Genomic DNA, 14,845 nt, shown 5'->3' with positions numbered 1-14,845 from the left:
GCACCTGCAGCTGGTTTTGCGCAGGTGCGATGGTCGCAAAAGCGACAAAGGAGTCGCAGGAGCGAAGGTGTTTCTGGGAGCAGGAGTCCGCAGAAGCGGAGGATTTATCCGCATCTGCGAAGGCACAGATGCGGTGTGAGAGGTGCAAGAGCGAACTTAAGCACAGGAGCGCAAATTGGACTCGCACCTGCATGTGCGCAGCAGCGGAGTTTTTACCGCAGGTGCTAAGGTAGACCTCCAGTGCTTCTCCGCAGAAGCGTGTTTTGGTCGCAAATGCGACGCCGCAAAAGCGGTTAATGTGCCGCAGGTGCAAAAGTGCTGGACAGAATAATAAATACAAGGGTTCGCGATTTTGGCTTCATTTTAACACTTCCAAGCTCAGATTGAGGCGATTCTTGGAGCAATTCTCATCTTGTGGACTGGGGTAAGTGTTCTCTACTCGGTTTTGGTTATATTTCCTTAATCTATTTTCGTTTTTGGTAATTGGATTGTGAATTTTAAAGAGGAAATTGGGGGTTTTGGCCTAAAGTTTCATAATGTGAATTTTTGAGTTTTGAACATCGAATTGGAGTCGGATTTGTGTGAAACTAGTATGGTTAGACTCGTAATTGAATGGGTTGTTGGATTTTATAAATTTTGTTGGGTTTCGAGGTGCGAGCCCGGGTTGGGCCTTGGGCCGGTTTTGGACTTTTGATTCAAGATTTGATCTTTTTCGATCGGGATTGGTTCCTTTAGCATTGTTTGATGTACTTGAGTTGTTTTTGGTTAGTTTCGAGCCGTTCGGAGATCGGAACGTGCTGGATGGCATCTTTGGAGCATTGTTTGGCTTGCTCGGCATTGGTATTGGCTTGTTCGAGGTAAGTAACTCTTCTAATCTTGGAGCTGAGGGTATGAACCCTGAATATACGTGTTATATGTTTGATTGTGAGGTGACACAAATACTAGGTGACGGGCGTATGGGCGTGCACCATGTGAACTGTGATTTTCGTTATTTCTGTGGTACTGTGTAATTAACAGAACTTGTCTGAAATCATAAAATCTCTACGTACTAGAGTTATCGAGATGTGATTATGTTAGAAACCATGTCTAGGCTACATGCTTATCCAGTTGGGACCCACTGAGGTCATTTCTATTGTTGAGTAATCTGCTTTCATTGCATTACATATTCAGTCATACGCATTCATATGCATATCATATCTCAGTCTCTGTTGTTATTTATTGATGCATTATATCATTATTTTCGGACTAGTATCATGATATTGGGAGCCCGAGAGACTGGAGAGATTGATGACTGAGTGAGGCCGAGGGCCTGATTGTGAGAATGATTATGGGATCGGGTTGCACGCCGCAGCAGGTCAGATTGGCTTACTATAGCACGTGAGTTATCCGTGCGATTTCAGATATTGATATTATGGCACGTGAGTTGTCCGTGCGATTCCAGATATTGATATTATGGCACGTGAGTTGTTCGTGCAGCACGTGAATTGTCCGTGCGGCACATGAGTTGTCCGTGCGGATTATAATGCTTGGGCTGTTAGGAGCCCCTCCGGAGTCTGCATACCCCTAGTGAGCGCAGGCACCTACTGAGTGCGAGTGCCGAGTGTTGAGTGCTGAGTGACTGGGAGGACAGAGTGAATTGATACTCTGAGAGTATGCGTATGATCTTTATCACTGATTTGCATCGCATTTGGCATGCACACTTGACATACAGGCATAGAGATGTATTTTTTCTCATGTTGTATAGTATCACGTCATTTATGACCTCTCATACATTTTGACATATGGGCATAGAGAGACATCTTACACTTACTATCTAAAAGGAAAATGAAACATCTTATTTATTGTTGAAAGGATTTTTGGGAAAAATTATAGTTTTCAAACTTACTCGTATTTGGCTTTTTTTTTCGGTAAAAGATTTGGGTTTTCACTGAGATACTTGAAAAGAAATGCCTATTTTTCTGGAACTGTGAACAAACTGAGCATTTTATTTCTGAGATACCTCTTTTGTTACTTGTACTATGTTGTAATGAACTGTTGTGGAATATTGGTGTTGGACTCGACCTTTTTGTTAGCTCGTCACTACTTTCAACCTAAGATTAGGTTTGTTACTTATTGAGTACATGGGATCGGTTGTACTCATACTAAACTTCTGCACCTTGCGTGCATATACTGACTGTTGATGTTGCTGTGTTCGATGGGAGATGGATTTGAAGATGTACCTGCGTCCCGGTTGTAGCTGCCTCTTGTTCATGGTAGCCTTAGATCTATAAAACTCTGTTAATGTATTTTTCAAACAGATGATGTATTTACTTCATTTCCGCTTTGTAAACTCTATTCTTAGAAGCTCATGATTTGTACTATCAATCCTTGAGGAATGTATAAGAATCAAATATTTCTTTACTTAATCACTTTATTAATTGTTATTGGAATTGGTTTGTGATAAATTAGCTTACCTAGCGGGTTGGGTTAGGTGCCATCACGACTAGTGAATTTGGGGTCGTGACAATTTTCTTAAATGATTTTTTGATGGAGTTCCATGAAAATAATATTCATTGTATAAGAAGTAGGTGTCGGAAGACATAAAATAGTAGTATGGGAAAAAAGTTGAATGAATTTAGAAAAGGAACGTGAAATTAAAAAAATAAACAAAAGGAAAGAAAAATAAAAAATGAAATGAAACGAGCCAAATTGAGTATAAAATCAGATTATGGTGAATAAAGAAAATAAAGAATAATATAATTTTGGAAAAAAGTATATGAACAGAAAAAGAGAAAAAAAAATAAATAAATAAAAACGAGAAAAAATAAAAGGAGAAAAGAAGGAAAAGGAAAAAAAAGCAGAGAATAAAAAAGAATATGAGGAAAAAAAAAAGAAACAATTACCCACAAAAGCTACAATGGGTAGGAAGGGTAATTAGTTTGGTAGGTAGAAAAATCAATGGGTAGGCAAGGGTAATTAGTTTAGTTTTTGTGGGTAAAGCTATAAAACTCCCTAGTTTTTAATAGTTTGGGCCAGAAAGATTTATGAGGCCCAATCTGTCAATGTTTTGATTATTTTTTAGGCCCTTCATACTATAAGCTTTGTTTCAGCTTAATCTGTAGATAAAGACGGGCCTATGCTTGGAGAAAAAGGGTTAACCAGATCCCGTTAATTTTGGAAAAAATTCTAAATATATAAGTGTATATATATTAGAAACAGACATGTATTTTGCTTGGAACCATTAAGATCAAAAGTCTAACGGGCACTGGTTGAGCAGTTCGCTCATATGTCACATTCCCCCAACTTTCAAATCTTGGGTCGCCTCCATCTGCAGAAGCTTTATAAGTCTATATAGCAGCCAAATATTTTTAGTAAAAGACTAAATGGGCTCCAGACTCAAAAATCACAATCAACTAGAAAGGAGATCATCCTTCAACTTGTAGATTATACTAGCCCAACTACGAGAAGTTGTTAGCTTGAATATGCAAAAAGTGGCCAACTTTGTTCCATTGGTCTATCCCCATCATAGCAACATATAATATGATAGATAAATTCTCTTGTGTGGCTCAGTTATTTTACTTTTCGTAACCAAATATTCACTTACAATAACGAGCTCAACTCTAGGTTTTAGAATTGTTTAGTTCACGATCTTGTCACAGATTATAATGTATGGATTTTTATAATGCAAAGATTGTTATGCAGTGAATAATAATATTATATGAATTATTAGTGGTGAATAATAGTACATGATTTTTGTATATGAGTTGCCTAATTTAAGAGCTATTTTTTCTTTAGATACTCTTATAAATGTATTATTGATACACGTATTATTAGGAGCGTATCTAGCCTTATGGTATCGAGTTCATCTGAACCCAGTACTTTTGATGCAGAGCATAATTTATATGTAAATATTTATTAATATTACAACAAATAGTAGCTATGAACCCATAATTTTAAAATATAATGGGCTCAATGCTAAAAAAACTCAAATATTGAACCCATAGAGTTTAAATCCTGGATCCGCCTCTACGCATTATAATCTTTCATTCTGTCCACATAAAATAGTGCATAGATTATATTCACATATAGTAATATCGTGTTTGGTTTTTGTTGAGTATTGAAGGTTTGATGACTAACAAAGTATGACTAAGTGTTCAAAGAACCAGGTCCTCAACGTAGCTGCTTAATTGTTCTGAAGAACCAGCTCCTCAGGAGAAAGGATATGTTCCTCATGTTGATACTTGTACGGCTGTACAAGACAGTAACTTTATCTCAAAGTTACTCAGGTTCGAGTTTGATGGAAGAAGACTGTTATAAGTGATAAGGGTCGTTGCTCAAGAAGATACGGATAATTCAGTCAGAGACAAAAGTCAAAAAGCTTGTGGAATCCTTGGAACAGTAGGAGTCCTATCAAAGATGAAGCTGACTATGAATATGACTCCTAGAAGATCTCAAGTTGAAGTGTTTAAATATGATCGACTTTGGACTTCTGAACTATACTTTTACACATCAACAGAGTCATAAGTTGTTTACTCGAGTCGATTACTTGCATTGTATTCTTCCTGAGTTAGTCTGGTGAATGTGTTTTAAAAAATTAAGTTGTAATCAAGTGTCAAAAATAATTAGTGAGTTGGAGTGAGTGTTTTTCTTCACAAGTTAGAGTAACATGTGACTCAAATAGGAGTAGTTGGAATACTGGAGAGTATTTAATTACAGCATTGTAATTGATACATTTTGGCTCAGTGTTCTAGTGGAGTTGGAGTTGAAAATCCTACGTGGTAAGTCATAATTTCTGCACCTTTTGAGTCGGGTGATTTTTTACGTAAAAATCATTGTGTTCATTTTATTGCTTATTTACTTTACGCTTAGGGAACACGGTAAAGAACCAAGTTCTATATTAATCCATATGGGAATTCAAATTAACAATTGGTATCAGAGCAGGTTCTTTCATTTACACGTCTAACACCTAGAGAGATCTTGGAAACAAGATGAGTGGTCGACCCGAAATTAATGAAGGACAATCAACTATCAGGCCACCCCTGTTCAATGGTAAATATTACAGTTAGTGGAAAGCAAGAATGGTAGACTTTCTGACAGCTTAAGACTATGAAATATGAACCATAGTGAACCAAGGTCCTTTGATTCCTACTAAACAAAATGCACAAAATGAAACAGTTCCTAAGAAACCCTTTCCGAATTTGTGGAAAGCAGATTTCAGAATGATGGAGAAGAATGCAGAGGCTAAGAAAATCCTTATCTGTGGACTAGGTCCTAATGAGTACAATAGATTTTCTGTGTGCTATAATGCAAAGCAGATATTGGATACACTCCAAACTGCGCATGAAGGAATAAACCAAGTAAAGAGATCAATGATAGAGCTACTCATGAGAAACTATGAGCTCTTCTGCATGAAGGAGCCTGAGGCCATCCATGATATGATGACTAGGTTCACTATAATAACTAATGAACTGAAATCACTTGAAAAAGTGTTTACCTCCGAAGAGCTGGTTAGCAAAGTTCTAAGAATCTTTCCAGCTTCATGGGAATCAAAAGTCACTGCAATCCAGGAAGCCAAGGAATTAGACAAAATCTCACTTGATGAGTTGGTTGAAAACTTAAAAACTCATGAAATAAGAAAGATAGAACTGTGCAAGGAAGAACCCAAGAAGGATAAGGCCTTGGTTCTTAAAGCATCTGAGAATGATGAATCTGACTATGATGGTCCTGATCTATCAATGTTTTCCAAGTTCAATAGGTTCATGAAGAATTCCAAAAGTGCATCCAAGAGAGAGACTAGTAGTAAGCCCAAGCAGATCGACAAAACTAACTATGATGGGTACTACAAGTGCAGCAAGCTAGATCACATGGTCAAGGACTGCCCAATGTGGGAAATTGAGCGGAGAAAAGAATGAGCTGAAAAGAGAAATGGGAGTAGATGAGAGAAAAGGATTCCAACATAGGAAAAATCCTAGGCAAAGGATTTACTGAAGCAATGAAGTAAGCCTTCTTGGTAGCATATGAGGATAGTGGAAGTGATCTAGTGGAAGAAAAGGAGGATGAGGCTACAAGTCTCTATGCTGTGATTGATGAACACCAAGCTGTGGAGACTGAACCCCCAATACAGCTTGGAATGCACATTGGAAGACCTCCCTTGTTTGATGAACACCATTATGATGAATGGAAGTTGTTTATGGAAACATTTCTTCAGGCTACTGACTTTGACCTATGGATAATTGTTAGTCATAGACCAATTCTCCCAATCAAAATGGACAGTGAAGGTAACAGGTACAACAAAAGAGAAGAGGAATACGATGAGGAAGATTGTCAGCTAGTTCAGAAAAATGCTAAAACAAAAGACCAGCTCTACAAAAGCTTGTCTAGAAATACTCTCCTCAGAGTATCCTCTTGCATCTCTGCTCATGATATATGGCGGACCTTAAAAACTGACTTTGGAAATGAAAATATCAAAGTGGCCTTGATGGCGATTGAAGAATCCAAAATAGAGAAAGAAGTGACAGGGATTATGGCCATGAGCGATTCAGAAACGAAGATGAAGCAAACCAGGTAAGTATATCTGACTTGAAAGAGAACACTCATGCTAAGTCCAAAAAATAACTGATGGCCATAATTGTGACCTTAATGAATGAAATGAATAAAATGAGTACTGGAAATGATCGGCTAATAAACAACTTTTCTTGTGTCAAACTTGATATTAAAAAGCTTGAATCTGACAAAGCTAGTTTAGAGAAACATGTCAAAGACCTTAAGAACTAGGTTCTTGAGCTTACTTCTAAGAATTAGAAGTATCCTGATATACATGGAAAAGGAAAAATGAGTGATCTGCAGGAAAATCTTAAAAAGGAATTAAAAATTGCTAAAGATAATCTTTGTGATGTTGAATATAGAAATAAAGTCCTGCAGGAAAACCTAAAAAAGGTTAATTATGAACTCTGTAGACTAAGCAAATGACATAGATCTTCTGATGCCCTGAACTGGCTGAATGAACATTGTAGCTCTAACAAATCTGGAATTGGCTACAGAAAATATGTCCCTAAGTTTGACCCAAGTATGTAGGAATTTCTGATAATAACATGTGCACTCATTGTGGAAGAATAGGACACTTTAGAGACACGTGTCCTGCCTTAATTCATGCTCAATTTAGAAACACCTTTGGTATTGCTAAAAATGTGAAGAAGGAAGAGGAGCCAAAGGTTAACCCTCTCCTATTCTAGGCAAGAAGGGGTCTGATTCATCCCCTTTTCCAACAAAAAAGGATGCAAGCTTGTCTGGGTTCCCAAAACTAATTTGTGAATTTTGGTGCAGGCTAAGGTGAGAGGAAACAATCAGGACTGGTATCTAGGCAGTGGATGCTCAAGACATATGACTGAAGAAAATAAAAACTTCCTCTCATTGACATTCTTCCAAGGAGGGAGTGTGTCATTTGAAAATGGGAAAAAGGGTCAGATAAAAGGTATTAGCAAGGTTAGTAAGTCACTCTCTCATGCTATAGAAGATATTTATTAGGTGGTAGGTCTTAAACACAATCTTCTTAGTATCTCTCAAATGTGCGACAAAGGAAATGAGGTAAAATTCAATTCCAAAATTTGCATTGTCGCTAAGCTTGATACTGATGAAATTATGTTAAAGGTTAAGAGACATAACAATGTCTACAAAATATCGATTATGTCACTTCCCCAGAGTGAGCACATATGCTTGAGTGTAAAGGAATATGATCCACTGCTATGGCATAGAAGACTCGAACATGCCAGTCTCTCTCAACTCAACAAGTTGGCAGCAAAGGACTTGGTTCTTGGGCTACCTAGAGTTGAGTTCACCTCTGATAAGGTATGTGATGCCTGTGTTAGAGGGAAACATGTAAGGTCATCCTTTAAATCTAAAAAGTTTGTAAGTAATTCTAAACCTCTAGAAATCCTTCACATGGACCTATATGGACCAATGAGAAAAAGGAGTAGAAAAGGTAAGAGGTATGTGTTTGTGAGTGTTGATGACTTCTCCAGGTATACCTGGACTTTGTTTTTGGGATCCAAAGATAAAACCTTTAATGTTTTCTGTGTATTTGTCATATTGATTCAACAAAATCTAGGGTGTAATGTATTAAGTATAAGAACTGACCATGGAACTGAATTTGAAAATTCAAAATTCCTTGAGTTCTTTGGCTCACATGGTATTGACCATAATTTCTCTGCACCTAGAACTCTACAACAAAATGGGATTTTAGAAAGAAAGAATAGATCCTTAGAAGAAATGGGGAGGACCGTGTTGATTGCTAATGGATTGCCTAAGAGTTTCTAGGCTGAGATTATCAATATTGCTTTCTACCTGCTAATAGATGTACGGTCAGACCCATTCTTGAGAAAACTCCCTATGAGTTACTTCGAGGAAGAAAACCCGACAACACTCACCTGAGAGCCTTTGGGTGCAAATGTTTTGTGCATAATAATGGGAAAGAAGCTCTAGGTAAGTTTGATGACAGAAGTGATGAGGGAGTTTTCTTGGGTTACTCTCCACATAGTAAGTCCTATAAGGTTTTTAATAAAAGAACTATGTGTGTGAAATAAAATATTCATGTTATTTTTGATGAATCTAACAATCTAGCTGAGAAAGGTCTGCAGGATGAAGATTATGACATAGGATTCACTAGTGATGGAGATACAAAGGAATCTGAACCTCAGTATGAAGATGGATATGAAAACCACAAGGAAACTAACAGTGATCATGAGGAACAAGAAGAAGAAATAACTACTCTAACTACTGACCAGACTAATGAAGCCACACACACTAAACCTGCTCCTTTGGGTCACTCCTCGGGTGAATCTTCTCTGTAAGCCATGAAAGCATCAAAGTTCACATCCTCTTGAGAATATCATCTCTTATCCAAATGAAGGGGTGCAAACTAGGTCTTCTCTAAGAAATCTATGTGCACTCATAACATTCCTCTCACAGGTTGAACCTAAGACCATCAAAGAAGCTCTAAAGGATCCAGACTGGATCATAGCCATGCAAGAGGAGCTAAATCAATTTGAGAGAAGCAAGGTCAGGCGCCTGGTATAGAAACTGAAGAGCAGAACTGTCATAGGTACTAGATGGGTATTCAGAAATAAGTTGGATGAACAAGGAAATGTCACAAGGAACAAGACCAAACTAGTGGTTCAGGGATATAATCAAGAGGAGGGCATTGACTATGATGAGACGTTTGCACATGTAGCTAGAATGTAGGCTATAAGAATGCGGATAGCCTTTGCTGCCCACATGGAGTTCACCTTATATTAGATGGATGTAAAAAGTACCTTTTTGAATGGTTATCTGAAGGAGAAAGTGTTTGTCAAACAACCTCCTGGATTTGAAAGTGATGAATTTCCTGACTATGTGTTCAAACTGGATAAAGCTCTTTATGGACTGAAACATGCTCCAAGAGCTTGGTATGAAAGGCTCCCAAAATGTCTCTTAACCAACAAGTTTGTAAGAGAAAAAGTGGACAATACTCTATTTCTAAGAAGCAGAGGGAAGAATATTCTGATTGTGCAAGTGTATGTGGATGACATTATCTTTGAGGCTACCAATGAAGCAATGTGCAAGGAATTTGCTGAGATAATAGGAAATGAGTTTGAAATAAGTATGATCGGTGAATTGAACTTCTTTCTAGGGCTGCAAATCAAGAAAACACCTACTGGAACCATGATACATCAGCAGAAATATATCAAAGAACTACTGAAGAAGTTCAACATGGACTCCTCTAAGTCCATTGACATACCCATTGCAACTGCAACAAAGCTGGACCTTGATGGAGAAGGGAAAAGTGTGGAACAAAAACTATATAGAGGAATGATTGGGTCACTATTGTACCTCACAGCAAGCAGGCCTGATATAGTGTTTAGTGTGGGATTATGTGCAAGATTTAAAGCAAATCCCAAGGAATCTCACCTGATGGCTATCAGAAGGATACTAAGATATCTCAAGGGGACCCCTAACCTCTGTCTATGGTATCCTAGAGAGTATAACTTTGATCTAGTTGGTTATACTGATGTTAACTATGCAGGTTTTCATGTTGATAGGAAAAGCACTTTAGGAACAGCTCATTTTCTTGGTTCTTGTCTGGTGTCTTGGGGAACCAAGAAGCAAAACTCAGTGGCCTTATCTACAGTCGATGCTGAATATGTGGCAACAACATCCTGATGTGCTCAGTTGCTATGGATAAGATAAAAGCTAAGGGACTATGGTATATTTATTGATTGTGTTTCCACTTTTTGTGATAACACCAGTGCCATAAACATTTCTAAAAATCCATGCCAGCACAAGAGAACCAAGCACATTGACATTAGACATCACTTCTCAAAGACAATATTGATAAAAGGAATATCTCAATTAACTTTTGTAAAACTGAAGATCAAATTGCTGATATATTTACTAAAGCTCTGAGTAGGGATCACTTTGAAAGGAATAGACTAGAACTAGGTCTAATCAACTCTTCCCTCTAAGTTGAATCCCAGTGATTAGCTAGAAAAAGCATAATTAGATGTAGATAATTAAGTACAATGTGTTTGATTCAACTTTGTGCTGGTATTAAGCTCACACACTTGCTTGGAAAATCTAGCTGATAAATATGTTGTGTGATACTAATATGAAGTGTTGAAGCTTTATTGCAGAAACAAATAAGGAGTTGGTCCTTTGACTCAGGTATGTGCCACACTGTCTTAAGTCACTAGGACTTTATATCCTAAAATTATTGCTATACTCAGACTTCTAATTCCATTGGCATCACTTCCAGTCGTCTTCTAGTCAAAGAGTAAGGGGAATCCTAGTGCAATTAGAGTTCAATTACTCCTGAAATCCTAACAGTCAAAGTAACTGTTATAAGAGTCCCATTAGAGCTCAAATTCAGTCACCTTCTCTCTTTCAGTCAAATTAGGAGTAACGTCTTTAAAAGGATCTTATGATCATCTTCTCAGACCTCACTGTTTCTCTCAAACCCTAAGCAAGAATCAAGAGCAATTATCAAGAACTAATTCTCCCTTTCTCTTCTTCGAGTCTCTCATCTGATCACCATGCCTAAAGCTAGTCAAACACCCTCTAAAACTAAATCATCGACCAAGGCTGAAGCAAAACCCAAAATCATGAAGCCTAAATCGAAGAAAAATGTCAAGCCTTTAAGGGAAACAACACCCACACCTGTTCCGTCTCCTTCGATATCCTCCACTATATCTACATCATCATCCCATATTTTTGTTCTTCCTATCATCCCCACCTCTACTGTATCCCCTCATCCAAAAGCAACTACCCATGCACCTGAGCTTACTGTGAAAAATACCTCTAAGTCAACAAAGGTCAAGGCCACTCCAAGAAAACATGTGCAAAAAGAGGCTTCCGATGGCCTTTCTTTTAGTTGGACTGAGGATAAGGAAGATGATGAGGGTGAAAAAGAAGAAGAAGTTGTGAACAGTCATGAGAAGCATGATGCTCAAAACATAGCCAATTAAGAAGAAAAAAGTGAGAATGAGGGAGCATTTGGAGATGAGAAGGAGAGTGATACAGATGATAAGACATATGAACAGGTTAATGATTCTGCAGAAAAAGAAAATCATAGTGAAGAAGAGGATGACTCTAAAAGTGAGGGTGAGGATCAAGAAAAGGTAAGTGAGAGTGAAGAAGGTGATAAAGAGAGTGAGGAAGAAAATGGGAATATGAGTGAGGAATCTGAAGGTTCAATGACCATTGAAAACGCTATCATAACCCCTTCAGAAGAAACTAGTAAAGATACAAGGGCTCAAGAACCTGGGTCTCTGTTAACTCTTTTCACTAGAGATGAAGAAGTAAGCAGTGATGAAGATGATGCGCCACTATCTGAGGTAGGGAAGAAAATCAGGAAAACCCTTGTGAAAGCTACAAAGTCAGCAATCTCAACAAGTAAATGAGTGGCTCTTCCTACCAGAACTCCTCTTACAAGGAGTAAAAGAAAGGTTGTAGATGCACAAATCATTAAGGAGTCTAGAAGTGCAAAGAAGCCAAAGAAGAAGGTCTCAATTGTGGAACCTATTATTGAGGTGGATGGAGAAGATGAGTCTGACTCTGCCTTGCCAACTAAGTTTTCTGCACCAAAGAGAAAGGGTGTCAAAGTTACAAAACCCGCTACCCCTTCTGCAAAGGCTAGTAGGTGTAAGATAAGAAAGAATGTGCCAGTTGCAGTTGATCGACTCACAGAGTTCAGGAACAGAAAAGTGCTAAATGGAAAGATTTTTGCGAACACTGATGAGAAAAGGACGGCTCAACTGGTTGAAAAACTTGAGCTACAGGGGTGGAAGCACATGTTTGTCAAAGATTTTCCCCCAGTATGTGTTCCTGCTGTGGTGGAGTTCTATGCAAATTTCAACTTTGATGGGAAGGTAGTCAAGAGTAAGGTAGGGGGCTTTGAAATAGAGTTTGATACTGAGGAGTTGGGGATGCTTCTGAATATCTCTTCCTTGGGATTTGATAATTACTTGAAGAAAATATGGCCAGCCATAGATAATTATGTTAACACTGGCATTATGGTCACAAGGAAGCTCTCCCAAAAGTTTGAACTAGATACTCCCCAGAAAGTGTATAAGACTGATATGACTCCCTTTCACAAATTATTGTTTCATTTTGTCAATTCCTGCATTCTGCAGAGGTTTGAGAGAAGGCATGAAGCTACTCTTTTGGACATGGCTGTGATGGATATTCTTGACACTGGTAGACCTATCAATCTTCTTAGCCTGATGATTCAGCACATGACAAGATCTGCAGACACCTCCAAACCTAAGCATGTTATGCCTTATGGTTTCATGTTAACTGAGTTGCTTGACAAGCTCAACATTTTCTTACTTGAGCTTAAGTTTGGACACCACAATCACATTTTGGATGGTGTTACCGAGATCAAGGCTAGAGGACCCACAGGATCTGTTATTCTACATGGGAGCAGTAGGGCTACAGAGCTCAGCAAGAGGTTAGAGTTCGCTGATGAAAAGAATGCCAAGCTTCGTGAAGACAATAATGAGCTGAGAAAGGAAACAAAGCAACTCAAGGAAGATCTCAGAATAGATAAGGAGGCTAATGCCCAACATATTTCCACCCATATGAAAGCTTTGACCTCCCTCTGCTTCTCACCCATGAACATGTTCCTTCCCAGTGTTCTTAGTTCTTTTGCTATTCTAGTGATGCCTTATCTTTTTTTTTTCTTTTGTCTTAGTCTGAGTAGTTTGCAGTATGCTTAGTTTATTTTGTTTTAATGATGAAGACAAGGCCATGGGCTTCTTTTGGTACTACTTAATGTCTCCTCTTGCTCTGCTTTACTGTTTTGTACTATATTGGATCATCAGTCTAGTTTATTTGCCTTGATATTTCTTAAGATTGTGATGTATCATGTTTGGCTTTGAATCTTACATTATCTGTACTTCATGTCTAACAATTTTTTGTGTTTTCGATGATGCCAAAAGGGGGAAGATAAGGTTGGAGGGTTGTGGGTTTTGAACGTACATGTCTGTCAATAGTACTTGTCACTTGTTGTGATTATCTGGTTCTTTGATGTGATTATCTGGTTCTGTTGTGTACAAGGTTTGTCATCATCAACGAGAGAGAATTTATTGAGTATTGAAGTTTTGATGATTAAAAAAGTATGACTAAGGGTTTAAAGAACCAGGTCCTTAACGTAGCTGCTTAATTGTTATGAAGAACCAACTTCTCAAGAGAAAGTATCAGTTTCTCATGTTGATACTTGTACGACTGTACAAGACAATAATTTTATTTCAAAGTTACCCAGGTCCGAGTTTGATGGAAGAAGGCTGCTATAAGTGATAAGGGTCGTTGCTCAAGAAGATATGGATAATTTAGTCAGAGACAAAAGTTCCAAACCTTGTGGAATCCTTGGAACAGTAGGAGTCCTATCAAATAGGAAGCTGACTATGAATAGGACTCCTAGAAGATCTTAAGTTGAAGTGTTTAAGTATGATCGACTTTGGACTTCTGAACTATCCTTTTACACATCAACAAAAGAGTCATAAGTTGGTTACTCGAGTCGAGTACTTGCATTGTATTCTGCCTGAGTCAGTCTAGTGAATGTATTTTAGGAAATTGAGTTGTAATCAAGTGTCAAAAATAATTAGTGAGTTGGAGTGAGTGTTTTGCTTTACAAGTTAGAGTAACTTGTGAATCAAATAGGAGTAGTTGGAGTACTAGAGAGTATTTAATTACAGTCATGTAATTGATATATTTTGGCACAGTGTTATAGTGGAGTTGGAGTTAAAAATCCTACATGGTAGGTCGTGATTTTTGCACCTTTTGAGCCGGGTGATTTTTCACGTAAAAATCATTGTGTTCATTTTATTGTTTATTTACTTTACGCTTAAGGAACACGATAAAGAACCACGTTCTTTTATAATTCATACGGGCACTCAAATTAACAGTTTTTGATACTTATGGGAAATTTGATTCAAAAACTAAATATTATGTTAATTATAGATAATATTATATTTGTTATGTAATATTTTATATAAAAATCCCAATGTTATATAAGTAATACAAAATTTTAGAGGAAGATTAAAACTTCATATACTTCGAACGAAATGTCCCCCGAAATTCTCGATTTCATAGATACAGACATCAAGCGATCCTTTAGGTGGCAAGTACCGAAGCTTGTTATCCCCGGATGTTAACAATATTACAAAAGTCACGAGATCAACGATACTTACAAATTACAATCACCAAAAGCAAAATCCAAAAAATCGAAAATAAAGAAAAAAGTAAGAGAATTAGAGAACAATCAACACTCTTATATCACTTCCTCCCACACCCAAAAAAAGAATATAAAAGAGAAAAACAAAGCAGAAGCCATGAA

General features: G+C 37.6%; 1 protein-coding gene across 1 annotated transcript; it reads left to right on the top strand.

The window, feature by feature from the left end:
- Positions 1 to 5,201: 5,201 nt before the first annotated feature.
- On the top strand, positions 5,202 to 5,891 carry LOC138899154 (uncharacterized). The gene has a single exon (XM_070185276.1). The coding sequence runs from the start codon at positions 5,202 to 5,204 to the stop codon at positions 5,889 to 5,891; it is 690 nt and encodes a 229-aa protein (XP_070041377.1).
- The last annotated feature ends 8,954 nt before the right edge of the window (positions 5,892 to 14,845 follow it).

The sequence above is a fragment of the Nicotiana tomentosiformis genome, chromosome 9 (genome assembly GCF_000390325.3).
Source record: "Nicotiana tomentosiformis chromosome 9, ASM39032v3, whole genome shotgun sequence".
NCBI lineage: Eukaryota > Viridiplantae > Streptophyta > Magnoliopsida > Solanales > Solanaceae > Nicotiana > Nicotiana tomentosiformis.
This window is presented reverse-complemented; position numbering and strand designations above follow the sequence as displayed.